Below are 25,349 nucleotides of genomic sequence, written 5' to 3' on the forward strand. Positions count from 1 at the left end.
ATGCAAATGAAGAGGAAAGACTAAATCCATTTTTATATCTTTATTATTTGGGGCTGGGGATTGAGCCCGGGGTGCACAACCACTGAGCAACATCCCCAGACCTGTTGATTTTTTATTTTGACACAGATCTTGCTAAGTTCCTCAGGGCCTCACTAAGTTGAGGCTATCCAGGTTTGTGATCCCTCTCCCTCAGCCTGCTTGGCCACTGGAATTATAGCTGTATGACACTGTGCCCAACAAGACTGGTACCATACCCCTCTTCCTTAGGTTTTTGTTTTCTTTCCCTTTTTTTTGGAATGGGGGGTGTCCTTTGAATTGAACTCAGGGGCCCTCAACCACTGAGCCACCTCCACAGCTATAGTTTGTATTTTATTAGAGACTGGGTCTCACTGAGTCCTTTACTGTCTCACTATGTCTGAGGCTGGCTTTGAGCTCACAGTCCTCCTGCCTCAGCCTCCTGAGCCACTAGAATGAAGGCATGAGCCATTGCACCTGGATTTGTTTTGTTTTAAAATTATTTTATTTCTTTCAGATACTTATACAGGAGTATAGAATACATGTATGCACTTTGATATATCATACATACATGGGATATCATCTCTCATTTTTCTGAGTGTGCATGTTGCAGAATCATATTGGTCATGCAGTCACCTATGTATGACAGTACCCTAAACACAGAGAGAAATCCAGCCTGGGTTTTCTGGCTTCCTCCACCCAAGGATTAATCATGGGGAGAAAAGCTGGGTCGGATTTAAAATTCAGTGCTGTAAAAGAAGTTTAAGAAAAAACGGGACAAGCTGCAAACACGAGGATACACCTGCAGAGCTGCATCTGCTGATGTGGACAGTAGTGGGTCCACACACACAGCAGCGGCAAACTCGCCACCTGAGCTAGGGGAGTGCTCAGTGCTAGAGCGCCTGCCTAGCATGCACAGGGCAGCATTGGGTCCCTGGCACCAGGAGAAGAAAAGAAATAAACTCCATTAATAATAGGGCAAAGTATATTTTGAGAAGGTGCCTCTCCAAACAATACATACAAACTACAAGATTTTATAGTGCTCTTTATCTTGCCTATGTACAACACAACACATGAGACTTAGAAAAGAATGCGTGACACAGTGGTGGTCCCAGAGTCATCACCAGGCCACGAAGGCATCAAGGAAAAGAAAGGGATCAGCTGCAGGGCACACAAGGGCACATGCCTATCGTCCAAGCTGTAGGAGCCTGAGGCAGGGTGACTACAAGTTCAAGGCCAGCCTCACTCTCTTAAAAAATAACAATTAACAGGGTTAGGGTGAAGCTCAGTGGTGGAGCCCTCCTGGGTAATGTCTGAAATAACAAAGGGAGAAAAAGAGGAAGGAAGAGATATTTCACTAATCTGTACACAAGGCTGGAGTGAAGAGGCCTCAACTTACACACACAATGTGTCTGAAACTTCTGAATGACGCAAGACTAAATTGAGAAGTCAGGAAATAACAATTGATTTTTGATAAGGAATAGTGGGCAGCAATGTTGTGAGAAAAGTCAAAGAAATCAATAGTTGCATGACACAGTGAGGATGAAAGCACTGCACTAGGGAGGGTATGTAGAGAAAAGGGTGACTTGATCCTGTACATGTGTGTGCACGTGGGTGTGAGTGTGCATGTGTAGGTGGCACAACTCACCCCTCCCAGGTATTCTTTTAATGTGACTTGCTGCTCTGGAAAACCCAAACATGAGCACCAGGGCATTTCTGATAGCCTCTGTGACCCTGCTGAAATGCTTTTCAGGTGCCTGGTGCAAGAAAGGGAATAGTAACTGAAGTTCATTATATCATGAGCTCTTCATAGAAATGAATAATTGGTTTTCTCAAATATAGAAATAGTTCTTCCACCCCTGTTTTCAACATAGATTATCTAATATATATTTTTCCAAGTCAACTCCAGTTTAGTTCAACTGAACTAATAATAATTTGGAAGGTGTGAGTTAATGATCTTATGATGATCAGCATCATTTTATAACCTTAGAGCTTGAGGGACATTAACATACAGAAACACATGAAGAAATAATTCTGGTATCCGAATTGGTGACACCTGGAAACTCAACACAAACAAGGCACATTTCAATTTACATCAAGGATTCAGGAAACACCCAGGAGCTGAGCACGGTAGCATATGTCTGTGATCCCAGTGGCCATAGCAGGAGGATCACAAGCTTCAACCCAGCCTACATCAGGCTGAGGCAGCATGATCATAAGTTCAAAGCCAGCCTCACCACTTAGGACCTAAGCAACCAAGTGAGACCATGTCTCAAAATTGGAAAAAGAAAAATGAAAAAAAGACTGGGATGTGTCTCAGTGGTTCAGCACCTCTGGGTTGAAATAATAATAATAATAAATATACAAAATATTCCCTCAAATCTGAACAAGTCTAACTAGATCTGAAACAAAAAATGTCTTATCACATTTCTACATTTAAGGCTTTTCGACAGTTTGAGTTCGTCCCTGCTGTTTAAAGAGGCCTTGGGGCTGGGGATGTGGCTCAAGTGGTAGCGGGCTCGCCTGGCATGCGTGCAGCCGGGGTTCGATCCTCAGCATCACATACAAACAAAGATGTTGTGCCTGCTAAAAATTAAAAAATAAATATTAAAAAATTCTCTCTCTCTAAAAAAAAAATAAATAAATCATGGCACTGTAACTTTATTTAAAAATAAATAAAATAAAGAGGCCTTGACAGTTGAAAGGGTACCATATCATGTCAAGAGCCGAGGGGGGAAGTTCAAGATGGTGGGCCAGAGACAGGCAGCATCCTGTGTTGTTCCATGGCCTAGGTCTCACCTCATCGGAATACAGGATCTCAGAGAGCGTGAAAATCCAGTCTAGAGGGGATTTTCACAGAAATCACCACTCTGTAAGCTCAGTGCAGAATTCAGAGCCTCAGTGTTCGAGTAAGACTCTGGACTCGAAGCCCAAAGCCCACAGCTCTAGCCACAAACAGCTCTTGAGCGGCTCAGCAGAAACACCTCTCAAAACCTCTGCAGAACTCCAGGCTGCACCCCGTTCCAAAACTGGACACTCAGCTGCTACCTACCCAAAGCACAAGGCCATTGCCCAGCTCTCCCCACGTCACTGGTCACCCTGGCTCTGGAAGCAGACCGGCTCCATCTTGGATCACCTTTCTCCCCATATTTGGTGAGCATGGCTGGCAGATGGGAACTCCCTCTGAGCCACATATCATCCTGCCAGACCCCCAGTTCAGTGTCCACTGCCAGAAACTGTAAACCTTTTTACAAAACTACTGATTATATTTTAAATAATAATTGAATCCAACATTTCTAGACATTGAGACTAAACTGTGTCTCTCTCTCTTTTTTTAATATATTTATTTTTTAGTTTTCGGTGGACACAACATCTTTGTTTGTATGTGGTGCTGAGGATCAAACCCGGGCCTCACGCATGCCAGGCGAGCGCACTACCACTTGAGCCAAATCCCCAGCCCAGTAAGTGTCTTAATAACAACAAACTGTTCATACTGATGTATTGTTGATATTGGGATTTGTTAACAGTGTCCTTCCCCACAAAGGAGGGATCTTGCAACCCTACAAGAGCACTACAAATTTACAGGGTAAAAACAATAACACCCCAGAACCACAGAGCTGGAAAGGAAGACACACAAGCAACATGAAAAGACAAGGGAAGAAAGTGCCCCAAACAAATCAAGACAACACATCATTAGAATCATTGGCAGCTACAGCAGAAAAATGGACCCAGAAAGATTTCAGGATATACATGGTTAAAAGGTCCAGTGAACTCCAAGAAGATATAAGAGAGCAAAGACAAGCAGTAAAAGATCACTTCAATAATGAGCTACATAAACAAATCCAAGAAGAAAAAGGTCACCTCAACAGGGAGATAGAGGTTCTAAAACAAACAAACAGAAATCCTTGATATGAATGAAATAATAAACCAAACTCAAAACTCAAATGAAAGCATCACAAACAGAGTGGACTACTGGGAAGATAGGACATCAGACAATGAAGATAAAATATATTATCTTGAAAGGAACACAGACCACAGAGTGAAAATGGTAAGGAACCAGGAGCAGAACATTCAAGAAATATGGGATAGCATAAAAAGACCAAATTTAGGAGTTATTGGGATAAAGGGAAGCATAGAGGACAAAACCAAAGGAATCAAGAAGCTATTCAATGAAATAATATCAGAAAACTTTCAAAACACGAAGAATGAATTGGAAATCCAAATTGAAGAGGCTACAGGTTGCCGAATGTACAAAATCAAAACATATCCATACCAAGGCACATAATAATATAAATGCTCACCATACAGGATATGGAGAAAAATTTTAAAACCACGAGAGAAAGGAATCAGATTATATATAGGGAAAAATCAAATAGAAAATGGGTGCCAACCAAAAATCTTGAATCCAGCAAAAGTAAGCTTTAGATTTCAAGATGAAATAAAATCCTTCCATGATAAACAAAAGTTAAAGAATTTATAGCTAGAAAACCAGCACTACAAAACATACTTGGAAAAATATTCCATGAAGAGGAAAAGAAAAACAACAATGAAAATCAGAATAGGAAGGTAGTACCCCAAAGGGGGGGGGAACTAATCAAAGAAGAAAACCAAGTCAAGTTAAATAACAAAAATAAACAAATATGGCTGTAAATACAAACCATGTCTCAATAATAACCCTGAATGCTAATGGATTAAACACACCAATCACAAGGCATAAGCTACCAGACTGGATAAAAAAAAAAAAAAGACCCCACAAGATGCTGCCTCCAGGAGGCTCATCTGATAGAAAAAGACACTGACTGAGAGTGAAATGCTGGGAAAAACAAAAACTATACTACTCACATGGACTGCACAAGTAAGCAAGGTTTTCCATACTCATATCAAATAAAGTAGACTTCAAGCCAAAGGGAATGAAAAGGGATAAAGATGGACATTACATACTGCTCAAGGGAACCATACACCAACAAGATGTAACAATCATAAATATATATGCCCCAAACAATGGTGCAGCTATGTTCAAACAAACTCTTCTCAAGTTCAAGAGTCAAATTGACCACAACACAATAATCTTGGATGACTTTAACAAACCCCTCTCACCACTGCACAGATCTTCCAAACAAAAGTTGAATAAAAAACTATAAAACTCAATAACACAATCAATAACTTAGACTTAACTGACACATAGAATATTTCAACTTGCATCAAACAGATACACTTCTCAGTAGCACATGGATCCTTCTCTAAAATAGACCATATACTATGCCACAAAGCAACTCTTAGCATATATAAAAAAGTAGAAACACTAGCATGCATTTCATCAGATCATAGTTGTATGAAATTGGGAATCAAAAAGAAATTAAAAAATAAAAATTTCTCCATGACCTGGAGACTAAACAATAGGCTACTGAATGAACAATGCTTTCCAGAAGAAATCAAGGAGAGGATTAAAAATTTCTTATGGGTAAAGAAGAACATAGACACAACCTATGGAAATCTGAGAAACTATGAAAGCAGTACTAAGAGGAAAATTCATTGCATGGAGTTTATTCCTTCAAAGAAAAAAAAATGACCTCACACTACCTCTCAAAGCCCTAGAAAAAGAAGAACAAACCACCAGCAAAACAGTAGAAGGCAAGAAATAATTAAAATTAGAGCTAAAATCAATAAAATTGAAACAAAAAAAACAAATGACAAAATGGACAAGAAAAGTTGGTTCTTCGAAAACATAAATAAAATTAACAGACCCTTAGCCATGCTAACATAGAAAATGAGAGAGAGAGAGAAAGAGAGAGAGAGAGAGAGAGAGAGAGAGAGAGAGAGAGAGAACTCAAAATTACCAGTATATGTGACGAAAATGGTAATATCACAACAGATATGACAGAAATACAGAGGATAATTAGAAATTATTTTGAAATCCTAATCTCCAATAAAATAGAAGACATTAAAGTTATCAACAAATTTCTTAAGTCATACTATCTGCCAAGATTGAATCAGAAAGACATACACAATTGAAATAGACCAATATCAAGTGATAAAATAGAAAACAATGCTTATCAACCAAGAAAAACCCAGGATACACAGCTGACTTCTAAAAGACCTTTAAAGAAGAACTAATACTAATACTCTTTAATTTATTTCAGGAAATAGAAAAAAAGGCAGCACTTCCAAACTCATTCTATGAGGCCAATATCACCCTGATCCCCAAACCAGGCAAAGTCACATAAAAGAAAGAAAACTTCTCTAATGAACATAGATGCAAAAATCCTCAATAAAATTTTGGCAAATCAAATACAAAAATATATCAAAAAGATTGTGCACCATAATCAAGTGTGATTCATCCCAGGAATTCAAGGTTGGTTCAATATACAGAAATCAATAAATGTAATTCATCAAATCAATAGATGAGGGCATGATGTAACATGTGGGGCATGTTGCATCAGAAAGGAAGAAACCTAACTTGATGTAGTGCATGCAACATGTAGGGCATATTGCATCAGAAAAGAGGTAACCTAACTTGCTGGCTGCTACCCCCTTCCCAGTCCCGGTCCACATGTGGCTAAGATAGTGCCTGGCAATCATATAGAAGGCATTACAGTGGGTTGTGATGAAAAATTGGACCACCTCTAGGATAGGCTCAGAAAGCTTCTAACCTCATGGACAGCTTGTGTCACCCATTACTGCCTGTAGGATGGGTGTACATGTAAACTCTCCCCACTCTGCTGACCTTTATCCTGACTCATTTCTGTATATTATATTAGCTGTGTCCCTGACACATCTGATTGTCCTCTGGCGAGGGAGTGCTGGGTGCAGACGGTCAGTAGGCCCTGTCCTTTCTTGGCTCATCCTGGTCGGGGCGTGCTCTCCCCATTTCTCCTGAGGTCAGGAGGGAATGATACTGAAAACCCCCGACAAATAGACTTAAAGATAAGAATCATATGACCATCTCAATAGATGCAGAAAAAGCATTTGACAAAATACAGTGCCACTTTTTGTTCAAAACACTAGAAAAAAAAAACTAGAAATAACAGGAACATATCTCAACTTTGTAAATGCTATCTCCACTAAGCCTCAGGCCAACATCATTCTAAATGAAGAAAAATTGAAGGCATTCCTGCTAAAAACTGGAACAAGACAGGAATACCCTTTCCCCACTTCTATTCAACATAGTTCTTGAAACACTGGCCAGAGCAATTAAATAAAAGAAATCAGAGGGATATGTGTAGGAAAAGAAGAACTTAAATTAGCTCTATTTGCTGATGATATGATTCCATACCTAGAAGACTCAAAAAGCTTCACCAGAAAACTTCTAGAACTAGGAAATGAATTCAGCAAAGTAGCAGGATATAGAATCAACCCATATATCAAAGGAATTTCTGTGTATCAGTGACAAATCCTCTAGAAAGGAAATGAGAAAAACTCAACCATTCACAAAAACCTAAAAAAAAAAAAAAAAAAAAAAAAAAAAGCTTGGGAATGAACATAATGAAAGAGGTGAAAGATTTATACAATGAAAACTACAGAACCCTAAAGAGAGAAATCAAAGAAGACCTCAGAAGATGAAAACATCTACCTTGCTCTTGCATAGGCAGAATTAATATTATCAAAAGGACCATACTACCAAAAGCACTATACAGATATAATCTGTATTACAGATTTAATTCCCATTAAAATCCCCAAGGCATTCCTCATAGAAATAGAAAAAGCAATCATGATACTCATGTGAACAATAAGAGATGCAGAATAGCTAAAACAATTCTTAGCAGGAAGATTGAAGCAAGTGGAATCACTATACCAGACCTTAAACTATTACAGAGAAATAGTAACAAAAACAGCATGGTTTTGGCACCAAAACAGACTGGCAGACCAATGGTACAGAATAGAGGACACAGACACTAACCCAGAAAATTACAATTTTCTTATATTAGACAAAGGTGCCAAAAACATGCACTGGAGAAAAAAGCATCTTCAACAGATTGTGCTGGGAAAACTGGAAATCCATAAGCAACAAAATAAAATGAACCCCCTAGGTCTCACCATGCACAAAACTCAAATCAAAATGAACCAAGGACCTAGGAATTAAACCAGAGACTCTGCATCTAATAGAAGAAAAAGTAGTCTGAAATATTCAACATGTGGGATTAGGCCCCAACCTCCTTAATAAGACTCCTATAGCACAAGAATTAAAACCAAGACTCAATAAATAAGATGGAATCAACCTAAAAAGTTTCTCAGCAAAAGAAACAATCTGTGAGGTGAACAGAGAGCCTACATCCTGAGACATATTTTTACCCCTCACACATCAGATAGAGCACTAATCTCTAAAGAACTCAAAAAGCTAAGCTACCAAAATAATATTAATAAAAATAACAACAGCAACAACAACTCAATCAATAAATGGGCCAAGGACCTGAACAGACACTTCTCAGAAGAGGATATACAATCAGTCAACAAATATCTGAAAAAATGCTCATCATCTCTAGCAATTAGAGAAATGCAAATCAAAACTTCTCTAACCTATCATCTCACTCCAGTCAGAATGGCAGCTATTATGAAGACAAACAACAATAAGTGTTAGCAAGGATGTGGAGAAAAAGATAACACTCATACATTGCTGGTGGGACTGCAAATTGGTGCAGCCAATTTGGAAAGCAGTGTGGAGGTTCCTTGGAAATCTGGGAATGGAACAACCATTTGACCCAGCTATCCCTCTCCTTGGTTTATACCCAAAGGACTTAAAAACACCATACTACAGCCACATCAATGTTTATAGCAGGACAATTCACAATAGCTAAACTGTGGAGCCAACCTAGATGCCCTTCAATGGATTAATGGATTAAAAAAAGTGGCATATATACAAAATGAAATTTTAATCAGCAATAAAAAAAAATTAAATCATGGCATCTGCAGGAAAATAGATGGCATTGGAGAAGATAATGCTAAGTCAAGTTAGCCAATCCCCAAAAAACAAATGCTGAATGTTTTCTCTGATGTAAGGAGGCTGACTCATAATGGGGAGCCTGGAATGATTAGATGAATTCTAGATAAGGCAGGGGGGATGGAAGGGAAAAGGAGAGGACATAGCAAGGATGGTGGAATATGATGGACATCATTTTACAAATTACATGTATAAGGACATGAATTGGGTGTCAAAATTATTGATATACACAGATATGAGTAATTGTGGTATATATGTGTAATAAGAATTATAATGCATTCTGCTATTTCTTTATCCAAAATAAACACACAAATAAATAAATAGAACGGTTTTTCCAGATATAAATCCTTTTATGTCTTTAAACAAAACTGTAAAAATTGACTACTGCCCAAGATTGCTTATCTATAGGACTTTCTACAGTATGAGTTTTTTTTTTAAATTTATTTTTAAATACACCTGAAAAAAGTAAAACATCTGAATTCTTTGTATTTCTTACTTGCATAGGATTTATTCATTTTGGCATGAAATTTTCCAAAAGAATCTTCTAGTACTCAAAATAAACTGCAAAAACTAAAAGATTTTCCACATTTATCATATTCACAGGGCATCTCTCCATGAGTATTTTCATAAAAGGGAAGGAAACTATGTTTGGAACATTAAGCTGATAGAGTGTAGCAAATCGTCCCCATTCAGAGTGTTTGTTTTCCAGTGAGAAAAATGGCTTTGAAGACAACAGGGAAAATAGAATGATTTGCCATATTTTTTCACATTTAAACAGTTATTCAGCCAGATGTGGTGATGTATGCCTTTAATCCCAGAGAGTTGGGAGGCTTAGGCTGAAGGATCACAAGTTTGAGGCTAACTTCAGCATTTTAGAACAACCCTAAGGAACTCAGCAAGTCTCTATCTCAAAATTAAAAAAAAAAAAAAAGAATGAAGATGTGTCTCAGTGGTAGAGGGCCACCACACCAAATCTGCAGTACAATCCCCAGTAGTGAGCAATGTGTTTGAAGGGGACAAGAAATATTGATCCACCACATGTCACATTTAAAGAATTTTTCTCCAGTAAACTTCCAACATGTTGATGAGAAGAACAGTAATAACAGAAGTCTTTGCCAATTGTTTTCATCAGTACAATTTCTTTGCAATATGAGTTTGTTCATGTAAGTGAAGCTGATGGGATATAACAAAGGCTTTTCCCCATTGTTGACATTCATAGGGCTTCTCTCCAGTCTGAGTTCGTTCATGTGAGCAAAGATGAGAGGACTGAGTGAAGGCTTTGCCACACTGCTTACATTGATTTTTTAATTTTTTAAAGAGAGAGAGGGACAGAGAGAGAAAATTTTAATATATATATATATATTAGTTCTTGGCAGACACAACATCTTTGTTTGTTTCTGGTGCTGACGATCAAACCCGGGCCGCACGCATGCCAGGTGAGCGCGCTAACGCTTGAGCCACATCTCCAGCCCCGATAGGGTTTCCCTTGAGTCTGAGTCCCTTCATGTCTGTGAAAGAAAAAACAAGAAAAAGACTTTTCCACATTGTTGGTATTCATTAGGCTGCTCTTCTGCATGAATACTTCCAAGTATGTGAGGTTCACTGGATGTGTCAAGGGGTTCTCCACATTGTTGATATTCATAAGTCTTCTCTCCAGTATGTGTTTTTTCATGCCTGTGAAGATGATGGGATTGAGTGAAGGCTTTGCCACACTGCTTACATTGATAGGGCTTCTCTCCAGTATGTGTTCTTCCATGACTCTTAAGGTGACTGGATGTAGCAAAGGCTTTTCCACATTGTTGACATTCATAGGGCTTCTCTCCCCTATGAGTTCGTTCATGTCTGTGAAGCTGAGAAGATTCAGCAAAGGCTTTGCCACACTGTTTACATTCATAGGGCTTCCCTCCAGTATGAGTTTGTTCATGTTTGTGAAGCTGAGAAGATCTAGCAAAGGCTTTTCCGCACTGCTTACACTCATAGGGCTTCACTCCAGAATGGGTTTGTTCATGTATGTGAAGGTTAGAGGCAGTACTGTAGACTTTTCCACATTGTTGACATTGATAAGGCTTTTCTCCACTATGAGTCCGTTCATGTCTGCCAAGGGAAAAAGAAGTAGTGAAGACTTTTCCACATTGTTGGCATTTATTGGGATTCTCTCCAGTATGGATTTGTTCATGTATCTGAAGGTAAGACAAAGTAGTGCATACTTTCCCACATTGTTGACATTCATAGGGTTTCTCTCTGGTATGTGTTCTTTCATGTCTGTGAAGTTTAGAGGAGTCAGTGAAGGCTTTGCCACACTGCTTACATCCATAGGGCTTCTCCCCACTATGAGTCCGCTCATGTATGTGAAGATAGGAAGAAGTACTGAAGGCTTTCCCACATTGTTGGCATTCATAGGGCTTCTCCCCAGTATGAGTTTTTTCATGTCTGTGAAGTTTAGACAACATACTAAAGGCTTTGCCACACTGCTCACATTTATAGGGCTTCTCTCCAGTATGCATTTGTTCATGTCTGTGAAGTTTAGAGGACTTAGTGAAGGCTTTGCCACACTGCTTACATTCATAGGGCTTCTCTCCAGTATGCATTTGTTCATGTCTGTGAAGTTTAGAGGACATACTGAAGGCTTTGCCACACTGCTTACATTCATAGGGCTTCTCTCTAGTATGCATTTGTTCATGTCTGTGAAGGTTAAAAGAAGTAGTGAAGACTTTTCCACATTGTTGACATACATAGGGTTTATTTTCCGTATGAGTTTTTTTATGTGAGTGAAGGCTAGACAATAGAGCAAAAGCTTTGCCACACTGCTTACATTCATAGGGCTTCTCTCCAGTATGCGTCCATTTATGTCGGTGAAGGGAAAAAGAAGTAGTGAAGACTTTTCCACATTGTTGGCATTCATTGAGCTTCTCTCCAGCATGGAATTGTTCATGTATCTGAAGGTAAGACAAAGTAGTATAGGCTTTTCCACATTGTTGACATTGATAGGACCTCTCTCCAGTATGCGTTCGTTCATGTCTGTGAAGGGAAGAAGAAGTAGTGAAGACTTTTCCACATTGTTGGCATTCATTTGTTTTCTCTCCAGTATGAATTTGTTCATGTATCTGAAGGTAAGACAAAGTAGTGAAGGCTTTCCCACATTGTTGGCATTTATAGGGTTTCTTTTTCATATGTGTTCTTTCATGTCTGTGAAGTATAGAGGAGTTAGTGAAGGCTTTGCCACACTGCTTACATTCATAGGGCTTCTCCCCAGTATGAGTCCGCTCATGTATGTGAAGGTAGGAAGAAGTACTGAAGGCTTTCCCACATTGTTGACATTCATAGGGCTTCTCCCCAGTATGAGTTTTTTCATGTGAGTGAAGGCGATTGGACTGAGTGAAGGCTTTGCCACACTGCTCACATTCATAGGGCTTCTCTCCAGTATGCGTCCGTTCATGTCTGTGAAGGGAAGAAGAAGTAGTGAAGACTTTTCCACATTGTTGGCATTCATTGGGCTTCTCTCCAGCATGGATTTGTTCATGTATCTGAAGGTAAGATGAAGTACTGTAGGCTTTTCCACATTGTTGACATTGATAGGGCTTCTCTCCAGTATGCGTTTGTTCATGTCTGTCAAGGGATAAAGAAGTAGTGAAGACTTTTTCACATTGTTGGCATTCATTGGTCTTCTCGCCCGTATGGATTTGTTCTTGTATCTGAAGATAAGACAAAGTAGTGTGGGCTTTTCCACATTGTTGACTTTCATAGGATCTCTCTCTAGTATGTTTTCTCTGATGTATTCTAAATAAACTTTGGTAAGCAAAGTCTTTCCCACATACGTTACATTTAAAAAGTACTTTCCCAGTGTGCGTGATCACGTGACTGTGTAGACCTGTGGGTGAAACCAAGGTTTTACCACCTTCTTTACCTTCATGAAATTTCTCTCCAGAATGAGTTCTTTCATGTATTCTAAATAAAGTGGGGGAATAAAAGGCTGTCCCACATACCTCACTTTGAAAAGCTTTACCTCCGGTATGTGTTCTTGTGTGACTTTGAACATCTATGGGAGAAGATGTGGCTTCATCACATTGTTGACATTCATCAGGTTGCCACCCAGTATGAGAATCTTCATGCCTTTGAATGTCATTGGAACAGCTGATGACTTTCCCACATACTGTACTTTCATAGGGTCCATCTCCAGTTTGTGTTAACATTTGTGTATGAACACTTTTGAGAGAAACCAGAGATTTCCTGTATAGTTTCAATTCACATGGGTTCTCTTCACATTCTTCCTGCTTGTAGCATTCGGGTCCATAGTGAGATGTGATCTGCCTATGAAGGAATGAAGAGCATATGAAGTCTTTGACACACATAATGCAGTCACATGAATTTACTCTATTAAAATTTTTCTTTGCTTAAGAATTGGTATCTCGGGCTGGGGATGTCGCTCAAGCAGTAGCGTGCCTGCCTGGCATCCGTGCGGCCCGGGTTCGATCCTCAGCACCACATATAAAGATGTTGTGTACGCCGTAAACTGAAAAATAAATATTGAAATTCTGTCTCTCTCTCTCTCTCTAAAAAAAAAAAAAAAGAATTGGTATTTCATGACCAGAACATTATTAATTCTTGATTAATTTATGATGTTGTATTTATTTAAGGTCCTAGGTTAACGTTACTTCCAACATGAGGTAAAGTCTATGTTTTTCAAACTTCTTCAAATAGCCAGAAAACAAAGAGATTGAGAGAAAACAATGCTTTGCAACACAGCTTGCCTATGGTCATTATTCAAATAGTTATATTCATATATGAAATTTCATAATACTTTTTGCATGTCAAGCACTTTGAATAGACTTAATATCTTTTATATAAATATATATATATATAAATAAATTTATTTCACTTGACAAAAGACTTTAATGATTTAAATGTGGTGCTGAGAAGAGAACCCAGTGCCTCAAGCATGCACGGCAAGCTCTCTACCACTGAGCCAGAAACCCAGTCCCAGTGAAGTATACATTTCTGGTAAAAAATCTTATAAAAATAAATACATTTAAAGTTGTGCAAATTTCTTGCATTGGTTTTAAAAATTATATGACATCCCCAGATTTCCTCAAGGATTCCTCTTGTGAGTACAATTACCTTTGATCGCTCCCAAAATTTTTGATCTGATTTTCAATATTCTTCTCATCACATTTGATTCCTAAAATGCCAAACCAAAACATTATCAATTCCTAGGAGCTAAAAATGCTTTTCCAAATTCATAGTGCATTTTATGCTACAATAATTCACCAACTGATTGTCTTTTCATGTTCTACATAAATAAAGAAAAATAAACACAAAATCTCTAATTAAGTAAATACACAAATTATTACCTATAGATGCCAGGTTTCTGAGGACTTCCAGCATCACATCTCTGTAAAGGTTCTTCTGGGAAGCATCCAGCAAATCCCATTCCTCCTGCATGAAGTTCACAGCTACATCCTCGAAGGTCACTGACATCTAAAATATCCCACAAATGTGTAGTGGAAACCAGGAGAGATTTCACAACATGAGAAATCTATACTCAACATGCATAATGTTCACAAGATTCCCTGGCCTCTCGATTAATTCCACGATTTGGTCATTGAAATCTCCAGTGCATTTAATTCTTCACAGCCACTCCAACACTAGATTTGGGCCCCACACAAGGTAAATAGTAGAGTGTTGTACACCCTTCCTTTGGTAAGTTTACAGGCAGTAAGAGGGGCTCCGGGGTCACCCTGATCTTATTTGTTGATTGCATCTCTATCACCTTCTTACCAAAATCCTGTGCGGTAGAGAGCTAATATTATCACCCTCCTTATTACTTACCCTTAGAAAAGAAAGCTGACTGAGTAAAAAATTGCTGGGATCACAAAACTCAGCATTTGAGAGAACCTGCCAAACACAGTGGCTCACTGGGCCTACAAAGTTAATATAGACAACATGGTATATACTGATCTCCTGTTTCCTTCTGAAAGTCAATTGTTCCATCTTTAAATAAGTGCCTAGAATCAGCCCCAACCCACACCCTCAGAGTATGGAGTCACTAAAGAATTTCCCTCATAGACAATAGTTAGACAATCTTCCACACAGGTCATCACAATGTGTTCACTGAAGACTGAGCTCAACTTGGGTGATTACACTGAGGACAACTAGAAGTTTGCAGGTGTTTTACTCCAGAACAAATTTACCCAATTAGTAATCAAGCACAATGATTAATAAACATAACAATATAATAATTTCTGGTGGTTAATGTCAAAGCAGAATGGGGTGTGTGGAAAGATGGCTTGTGTCTCAGAAAGAACTCGATGACCCCAAGGTGTCACACTGTTCAAACAAAAGCCTTACAAAATTATATCGGTTTGAAAAATAGTTTTCTTAACAGCAGAAAATCCTTTCCTAAACCTCATGGCAACCATGAATGTCCAATGATTCTCAAACTCTTCTGAAAAGCAGATGACTCACTCAGATCATGTACAGTCATGAGACACATACCACCGTTGCTCAAGGACACATTGATCAAGATAGGGCACATGTGCAATGTTGGTCTGTCATGAAAGAGATTCCTCATTCCTGTAGCACAGCTGGTGCAAAAAAACCTCAGGCACAAGCACTTCCAGGGTGTGTTAAAGCAGCAGGTTTGCAGCCCAGAATCCTGAACTATCCCATGCTGACTGTTTGTGAAACAGGCCACTCCATGTGGGTCTCTAAGCAGGCTATAATTTCTGCACAGTGTGAAACAGCCCAAAGGACCACCTACCAGAACACGACCCTGCCACTCACAAAGAACCATGCATAGGACATAAGACACATAACATTTGAAGCAGGACAGTATCAACAGAGGTTAATAGGAGCCTGAGAGAAAGCCTTTAGTGGGCTGTCCTTCGTTGCATGGAACAAGTATGAGTGACAGCAGGTGTCTTGGAGACTGATCACAATGTGGTCCAGGCAAACTGAAATCTAAGTGGCAAAGGGTACTTCATCCCACTATTCTGCAGACAAATATCATTTATTATACATTTAACTGTGAAAGACTAAAACACATTTCAAAAATTTAAAAAAATATATATAATTACTACCGCCCTGCAAGAAAAAAGAAAGTCAAGGCTCCGACATCTCAAACAGGCTTCTATGAGACATTTAAGACCTGCCACCAATTTTCTACTGTTATTTTCAGACAACAAAAGTTGAGATAAAACTTCCTAATTATGTCTTTTTATATTTATTTTTTTACTTGCAGTTGAACACAATAGCTTTTTCCTATTTATTTATGTGATGCTGAGGATTGAACCCAGGACCTTGCACATCCTAGGCAAGTTCTTGACCACTGAGCCACAACCCCAACCCACCTTCTAATTATTTATCTGGCATATTTTACCATATTATCAAAATTAAATAGATAAAGAAAAGTATTAAATCGAAAAAAAAAACTATGAAAGACTCTCATGATCATGAATGCAAAATTCCTCAAACAATACTTTACTGAATCCAAACATAAATAAAAACAATTATAAACACAGTCAAGAGGAAATTATTACAGCTCTGTAAGACTGATGCCAAATTTAAAACTAGTTAACATTTTCCAGGGACCAGCATACTACTGTGGGAAGTCAAGCCCAGTGGCCCAGATCCACTCACATCAGCCTCTGCAGGGCCCAGGAACACAGCACACATGCAAGGCTGATTCAGAATTAAAAAACCAATTAACATTATCCATCACAACAAAAAGATAAATAATAAATATTGATTATATCAATAGTTAAAAAAATCAAGAATAATGAAAAAACACTCAAGCTCAAAAAAACACAATGTCTTCATAGAGAGACAGCATGATCCTCTATGCTACTAGAATCCACTGAAGAATCATGAAAAACAATGATGTGACATCAGTGTTGTCATATTAATAAATAGGACAATTATTCTACTATTGACAGCAAAAAACTGGGCATGGAGGCCATGCCTGTAGTCTTTGCCAATCAGGGGGCCAAGGCAGGATGATCCCAGGTTTGAGTCCAGCCTGGGCAATTTAGCAAGACTCTGTTTCTAAACAAAAAATTAAAAGTTTTGGGAATGCAGCTCAATGGTAGAGCACCCCTGAGTCCAACAGCCAGCAACAAAATCAAAAGAAAAACAAACACACACCAGTTATACAGAACCAATAAAAGAGAAATACTTATATATAAATCTAACAAAAATCTTTATGACAAAAACTGCTAACTTCTAATAAAAAATATCAGAGACATGGAAAATATTTGGAGATACTTTTATGTTCACAGATAGGAAGCCTCAGTTACCATCAATTCTTACCAATTTTATTTATGGATTAAATATAATCCCAATAAAAAATATTTTAAGTCATGTTTTCAGTAACAAAAGATCCAGAACAACCAACACAGTAATGAACACTCAGTTCACAGGATAAACACTACCTGAGGTTAACAACTACTAAAAATCTACAATCATCAAGACACAGTCGTATTTGGCACAGGATAAAAATATGCCACTGATCTTTGACAAAGGAGCAAAAGAAAATCAATGGAAAATATACTCTCTTTGACAATGTTGCCAAAGCACTGGACATGAATTATCATGTAGAGAAAGAAAACATTCACATTTCACAAATGTCACAGCGCTCCCAGTGAAGCCTCAGTCTCAAAGTGGGACACACAGCTGGGGCTGCAGTTCTAGCAAAGCACCTGCCTGGCACATAGGAGGCCCAGGGTTCACTTGTTGGCACCAAACAATTGCCTATACATTGTAGTACCCAATGCAAAACTCCAAACTTCACTAAAATAACAAAGAAGTACTTACAGAGAAATCTGGGTTGGCATGACAGCTTCATATGCAACATCAAACACATGAACTGTGAGTGAAAAACTTGTAAATAGAACTTGATCAAAATGAAGTTTGCGTTTTGCAAAAGATATACTTGAGAGAATGAGAAAACATGCTGGAGAACTGGAAAAAATGTTGTCACAACACATAGTGACACTGGGTTGGTATTCAACATACATGAAGAATACTCAGTAAAAAAATAAGCAACCAACTTGGAAGTGGGAAAAAGATTTGGAAAGACACTCATCAATAAATACGCACAGTTAACACATGTGTGAGAAGATGTTCACCTGCATATAATTAGGAAATTTCAAAATGAACAATGAAGTGCCAACAGATACTCAACTGGAGTGGTGAAATGCCAAACACCAAAAGCTCCAAAAGACACTGCAAACATAAATCAGCAAGCACCCTTCCCTTGCTCATGTGAATGGAGAGAAGAACACTCTCTCTGGAAGACAGTCACGCTCTTACAAAATAAACATGGTGCACTCTACAATTAATTCACCACACTCCCAGGTGTCTATTCAAATGAGGTGAAAATTATGCACAGAAAACTTCTCAGCAGTGACTACAGCAGCCATATCCAGAACTACCCAAAACTAGAAGCAAGGAAGATGCACCTTTCAATGCTGAATGGACAAGCTGCAGTTTAACCACACCAAAGAACATCACCCAGAAAGTGAGCTCTGCAGCCTGGAAAGATACAGCACCCTTAAAGGCAGACTGCTAAGTGAGAGAAGCCAGTCTGAAAAGCCAAGTGCAGTAAGATTTCAATTCAAGAACATTCCAGAAGAGACAACATCATAGATGCACTGAAACTCTTCTGTATGACATTACTATGTAGAGTATGTGATACACAAAATCACACCACAAAGAGGAGGAACCCTAAGGTAAAGGATGGATTTCAGCTGATGATAAAGTATTACTTCATCCACAATCTTAATCAAATGTAGGACACTGATTCAGTAACTAACAAGCATCCAACATCAATGCAAAATATTGAGAACAGTGTAGAGAAGGGTGTTTGACACTATATGTAATGGCTCATTTGAATTGTCAACAGCATTGGATTAAGAGATACCTGTGATTAAGAGGCCTCTGGGTGTGTCCATGAGGGTGTGTCTACAAATGATTGGCATGTGGAAAGTGAACCAAACTAGAGAACCTCCTTAGGTATAGGCAGCACCATGCAATAGGAGGGTGTCTTAGGTGGAACAAAAGTTGGAAGAAGAAGGAAGCAGCAGCAGAGAAAGGCCTTTCTTCTCCAATGGCTGCTGCAGTGGCCTGAGGATATCAGACTCTGCCTTCTTCACTCTCCCAAAGTGGACTCTGCCTGTGATTCTCCAGGGAGTTTCCAGAACCTTTGGTCTGGACTAGGGCAGAACCACTGATCCCTCTTGTTCTGAGGCTTCAGCCTCTTGGACTCTGCAGCTACTACTTCTCAAGCTCTCCAGCTGCAAATGGTCACTGTGGACATCCAGCTTCAGGTCAAGTAGGCAAAACTATAAGTCAACTTTTTTAATCACACTTCGTGTTGATGCTGTTCCTCTAGAAATCATTGACTAACAAACTATAAGTCTAAAATTGCTCTGAAAAACAAAATTGATTTAATAAGGAAGTGAATGAACTACCATGCCATAAACTTTAACAAATATAAGCATAAGAAACAATATTACATAATGAATACCTTTCCCAAATAATAATGCAAAAAATAAAGCAAAGAAGAAAAGTCATATTTACAAATTTCAAAACTATAGACAAGAGCAAGGAAACTGATTTTCAATACTATTTCCATCTGGAAAGAAACTGGATGATAAATCTTTTTTAAAAAATATATATTTATGCTTTAGTTCTAGGTGGGCACAATTCCTTTATTTAATATTTATGTGGTGCTGAGGATCGAACTCAAGGCCTCACGCATGCTAGGTGAGCACTTTTTCTCTGAGCCACAATCCCAACCCCTGGATGATAAATCTTTAAAAGGTATTCCAAATTCTGGTTTTGTGGTGTGCACCTGTAATTTCACCACTAGGGAGGTCCAGGCATGGACCTGGCAAGTTGGAAGCTCTCTCCACAATTTAGCAACACATCCAGAAATTTTGTGAAATTTGGTTTTCAACAATAAATGGGAGGACTGGGATTGTAGCTGAGTTGCAGAGCTACAGTATAAGGCACTGGGTATGATCCTTAGCACCACAGATAAATTAACAAAAATAAGGTATTCTGCCCCTCTACAACTATACAAAATAAAAATAAAAACAAATAGGTACATAATAAATAGGAAGTGCTGAGGACGTGCTCAGTGGTCAAGTGCCTCTAGGTTTATTCCCCAGTAAAACACCTGCCAACCTCCAAAATGCTTCTCACACATTGAAATTCATTTTTTTGAGGACAACATAAGCTGAGCAAGTCCCTGGCTTCAATCCCAGCACTCTGTACATCAGCAAATAAGTAAACCCCAGTCTACAATATTAATTTTCTTGGGGTGGAGAGTAGCTCAGTAGTAAGAACTTGATAGCCCTCGGTTCAATCATCAAGAGTCCATGTACACAAACACACACACAAACCAACACACACAAAAACAAAAACCTGAAAATATATGTAATGAGTGATAAAAAAGATTATAATACAAAAGATACACAATGAGAGGCAACAAAAATCAATGAAAAGACAACACACTTTCTTACAAAGGAGACTGAACTTGCCCATGATCTACACTCTTTGAAAAAACAAAGAGCATTTCAGTAAATTATGTGAAATTCAGGGCATGGATTATTGTGTTTTTTGGGATGAACTAGAAAAACTGCATCTAAAATGAAAATAGTACACTGTATCTATGACCAGTGAAAATATTGTACAGGACAGAGAGAGTAGAGAGAGCATTTGTTACTCCCAAGTTTCATAAGCTAAAAGGCCGGCTCCCAAATGGGTAGCCCTAGGAGGAGGTAATTAGGAGGGAACAGCAATCAGTTGACATGGTGGGAGTGCTTGTGAGAGGATCAGCACCCTCACTGAGATATATATATATATATATATCTCCTTTTCAGAAAACAGGTGTCATTTATTATTTCACTGATAAAGTATTCAGTGATTTTTTAAATGATCACAGTTGGGGATTTTAGGTATTGCCAAAATTGTCCTTAAAACTTCCAATGAAGATGGGTGTGATGGTGCACATCTGTAACTTCAACGGTTCAGGGGTCAGAGGCCCAAGGTGATGTAGCAAGACCCTGACTCAAAAAAAAAAAAAGAATCTAAAATGGGCCAGGGTTGTGGCTCAGTGGCTAAGCACCTCTGGGTTCCATTCCTGATACCAAAAACCACACAGCTAACATGAACCTGCCAAATCCAGACAACAACAGTAACAACAAACTGTCATCCCTGTCAAATTCTTCAGCTCGTCAATGACTGTAACTAATTTACATAAAATCAAATTCATAAATTTATCCACTACAATTTTTGTAGAAATGGATTCATTTCCTGCAGCAATAATGGTAGACAGAGTTTCTCTGTCTACCATTATTGCTCTCTGGCGTTCTGGAATCTAGGACATGGATTTCAATTGGAAATCATGGAAAAGACAAGAGCAAATCTCACCAATTTTCTATGCATATTCAGGGGTAGCAAAAGATAAATTAGATGTGTTTTTTTGTTGTTGTTGTTGTTTGTTTTTCTGTTCTGTTCTTTTTCTTTGGTTTGGGATCAGAGATTAAACCCAGAGGAATTTTACTGATAAGTCACATCCACAGACATAAGGCCTGGCTAAGTGGCTAAGGCTGTCCTCAAGTTTGCAATCCTACTGCCTCAGCTTCTGGAAAAGCAAGGATCACAGGTTTGCACCACTGTACCTGACTGTAATTGTTTTCACAATAGAAATGTAACTAGACTTTTTAAAATCCACTTCTTTCTTGCCTATTTAATCATAGTCCATCCAACTTGGCTCTGAAAAAATAGACCTGGGCCTCAAAATGTGAGCAGATCATTTCAAAGTGATACACAGAAAGCTTTGGTGCTGAGGGAGCACACGTGTGTTAGGCACAAGGGGCAGGGAAGGTCCCTGACATCTGGGATGTGACCTCTTTTGGTCTTGCTTCCTGAAAGCATCTAGGAACACCCTCCCAGGGACCTAGACCATGACTCCAGTCTACGAAGCTTTTCAGGTTTGCACAGCTCTGCACTGGGGTGGGTGGTGCTTATGCTCTGGGAGAGGTTTCGCTCCTTCACACTGTGAGACTAAAAAGGCAAGAATCACTGGTGACCTGGCCCCTCAGCACCAGCATCCACAGGATGACTGGCCACCTCTCTCCAAGAAATGGGAACAGAGCATGGAAAAAACAAGTTTCCAAGGAAGTAGCTGTCTAGATGAGGCCTGTTCCAGGAGATTCCTCAGCCCAGAGCCCCCAGCAGCTTCCCTGAGAGGCTGCACCCCACACCTCAGGGTGTCCTCTAGGAAGAGCTGACCCAGGGCCTGAAGTTCTGTTCACCCTGCAGGGACCAGGGCAGCTGTGGGCACCTTGTGGCAGCTGAGGAGAGGACAGTGGGTGAGGACATGGGACCCTGTGAGGCGTTTAAAGGGAACCCCTGCCCAAGAAATCTGACATGGTGTCTACGCCTAAGGAAGATAAAAGGAGAAGCACAAGATTTTTACAGCTGTGAACTCAAGTTCTCTATACAGTTGCATCTACATCAAAGAACCTTCAGAGTACTTGACTTGGCTAACCAGACCACCATGAGGGTGGAAAGGCAGGATTCTGTATGGAGAGCAAAAATTATCTTGGGCTATCTTAAGCCCTTTAATAGCCAATTATCTTAATTTCTGTATCAGACCACAATTCTCAAAACTATTAAATTTCTCAGAATATATCACTACCTTTACCAGACATCTAGTCCCCACCATCTACCAAAGAAAGAATGTAATAACAACAATCAGAAGAATTTTTTTTCTTCCTTCCTTTCTTTATGTAGCCCACCAATCTGATGATCCTACCAATGCAATTGGTTAATGTAGTGATACAAAGTTTCTTTTATAAAAGTTAATGTAGGCCAGGCACTGTGCCACACGACTGTAATCCCAGTAGCTTTAGAAGTTAAGGTAGGAGGATTGCTAAATTCAAAGTCAGCCTCAGCAATTTAGTGAGACCATAAGGAACTTGATGAGATCATGTCTCAAAATACACTCTAAAAAGGACTGATTGTGGCTCAGTGATTAAGTGCCCCTGGGTTTAATCCTTGTCTTTCAGGGTGGGACACATACATCATTTAGGGTCACTTGAATCCATGTTTCTGAATATGGTAATTAATATATAAATCAAAATGAGCTATTTTCCATAGCTGGGATGCCAATGCCTTTAATGTCAACAGCTTGAGAAACTGAAGCAGGAGGGGCAGGACTTACAGGCCAGGCTGGGCAACACAGCCAGGCTCCATCTGAAAATCAAATTTAAAAAGTTGGAGATGGAGAACAAGAGAAAAAAATGAAACACTATTATCCTATGTGCATATATGACTACAGGATTGGTGTGAATCCACATCAAGTACAACCAGAAAAGGAACAGTTACACTCTATTCATGTGTGCTGTGTCAAAATGCACTATAATGTCATGTATAACTAATAAAAATATAACATAACCCAAGAATATCCCTAGGTTCTATGTACAAGTGCCGTTTTCCATTTAAAGTAATTATTTTGACCAAACACAGGGAACTTTTAAGTGATTATTCTTTCCCCTCAAATATAATATTCACAAATAGAAAACAAATGCTTTCAAAAGTGTTCTTCTTGCCAGGGACAGTGGCACAGGCCTTGTTAGAATGGCCTTAGGCCTGAGCCTAAGCAACTCCATTTTAAAAGACCTGCAGTTTCACCAGGCACATCCACAGATCCCTCCAGTAAGGCCTCAAACAAGTTCCTTCCCCTCACCCTGATAAAGAGAGTGAAGGCTATGCCAGGCTGTCCTTTCCTGATAAGAGGGAAAGGGAGAAGATCAGGGAGGAGATGATCCCAGGGTAAATGATGTCACTGAGAAATAGGGTGGTAGCTGATCAGGATTGAAAACATGATCAAAAGCCCCAAAATATAGTATAAATGATAGAGCAGATGAACAGGAATTCAGGCAGCAGAAACAAGGATGCACTTAACCTGGAGAGCCTGCTGAGGACCTGACATCTCATCACTTGGAATCTTTCCTGAGTCTCTGTGTGATCCTCACTGCTTCAAACTTGACTGCCTCCTCTGGACCTTGGGGAGAGCTGCAACTCCTCTCTACAACCTCCTCCTCCACTGGTCCTCCACTCCACACCAGGAAAAGCCTGCCTTGGTTCCAGACCTGGTCACTGAGGTCTGAGTGAGTGTGCATCTGCTGGACTCAAAGCCTCAGACATAAGACCTTTGAACTTAGCATGCAGAGGGAATGTCTGTCATTAGCTTATCATGATTAAGTGTGTTTTCCAGTGCTTAGAATGAATCTACAATTGTTTGTTGTGAATTTATTATGTCTATGGCAATGCCTAGCATTAAGGATTGTTGTTTTCTTGATTAAGAACCTATACAGTTAAACTGTATTGAGTAATTTGAGTGAATACAGCATTGAAAGGGGCAGAACTCTGTGGACATTCTTTATTTCTCCCCTTGACTGCATAAGTCACAGTTTTGCCCCCTCCAGACAGCCCTGTAATCCCAGGAACTTTGGAGGCTGAAGCAGAAGTGAAGCCAGATTTACAGATAGGTAGTTAGGCAAATTGGGTCTAATATTGTGTAAGATAAATAAAACAGAGGCCATTATACAGAATGGAGTCCTGGAAACCAGAGCAGCAATTGAAATGTTAATGTTCCCAAGGCAGGAATCCATTCTAAGGAACTGTTAATCATAATCCAAAAGCCACCCCAGGCCTTTCCTGCCCAGATTACTCCTCCAGCCCACCAATCTCCCACCTTTTGGACCTTCCCACCTGCATTCTATCACTGCAACATAATGAGAAACAAAGTGTGAGAAAGCGGAAAGAAGACTTTAGCTATAAAAGAGGGAAGACCTCCCCCTTACAGGGATTCCACCTCTTGGATCCGCTTCTTGCTGCAGGGAGAAGTCTTTTCTGCTGTCCTTTAATAAACCTTCTACTTTCCCCTCCACACTTGCCTCAGCGTGCTTCTCTGGTGACATACTTCAGGATTCGGGGAAGCAAGGACTCGTCACTGGTAAACAGCGGTAACAGAAGGATCACAGGTTGGAGACCAGCTTCCACACCAAGTGGGTGCAGATCTCAGAATTCAGTAAAAGTGGAGGCTGGGGATGTGGCTGATAAAGCTCCCCGAGTTTGGGTCCCCAATTAAAAGAAAAGAACTATTCTGTCCAATATTTCACTAGATGAAAAGTGACAATTAGCAGACGGTGTCCATTTGGACCGAGTGGGAAGAACGGACGTCTGGCCGAGCTGTGAGGTGGAGGGAAGGTGGGTTTTAGAGGCAGGAGGCACCTGCAATTTGGGGGACCTACACCAGCCTCCGGAGGACCTCCCCTGGGAGGAGGAAGGTGCATTTGTGGCCCTGCTTCCTCCACGTAGGGAACAG

The 25,349-nt window shown here is 39.5% G+C and overlaps 1 protein-coding gene across 4 annotated transcripts in view; it reads right to left on the minus strand.

Annotated features, from left to right (window-relative positions):
* Positions 1-25: 25 nt before the first annotated feature.
* LOC144371983 (uncharacterized) overlaps positions 26-25,349 on the minus strand; it is a 101,452-nt gene continuing 76,128 nt past the window's right edge. For 2 of the 4 annotated variants that reach the window (XM_078035348.1, XM_078035347.1), the window contains exons 2-3: positions 14,066-14,126; positions 26-13,258 (exon numbers count right to left, since the gene is read on the minus strand). In XM_078035348.1, the coding sequence (XP_077891474.1) occupies positions 10,453-13,140 (2,688 nt within the window). In that variant the 5' untranslated portion in view covers positions 13,141-13,258; positions 14,066-14,126 and the 3' untranslated portion in view covers positions 26-10,452. Of the gene's footprint in view, positions 13,259-14,065; positions 14,127-14,298; positions 14,426-25,349 lie in introns of all 4 variants that reach the window. The other 2 variants (XM_078035346.1, XM_078035345.1) reach the window with 2 other exon arrangements.

The sequence above is a fragment of the Ictidomys tridecemlineatus genome, chromosome Y (genome assembly GCF_052094955.1).
Source record: "Ictidomys tridecemlineatus isolate mIctTri1 chromosome Y, mIctTri1.hap1, whole genome shotgun sequence".
Lineage (NCBI taxonomy): Eukaryota > Metazoa > Chordata > Mammalia > Rodentia > Sciuridae > Ictidomys > Ictidomys tridecemlineatus.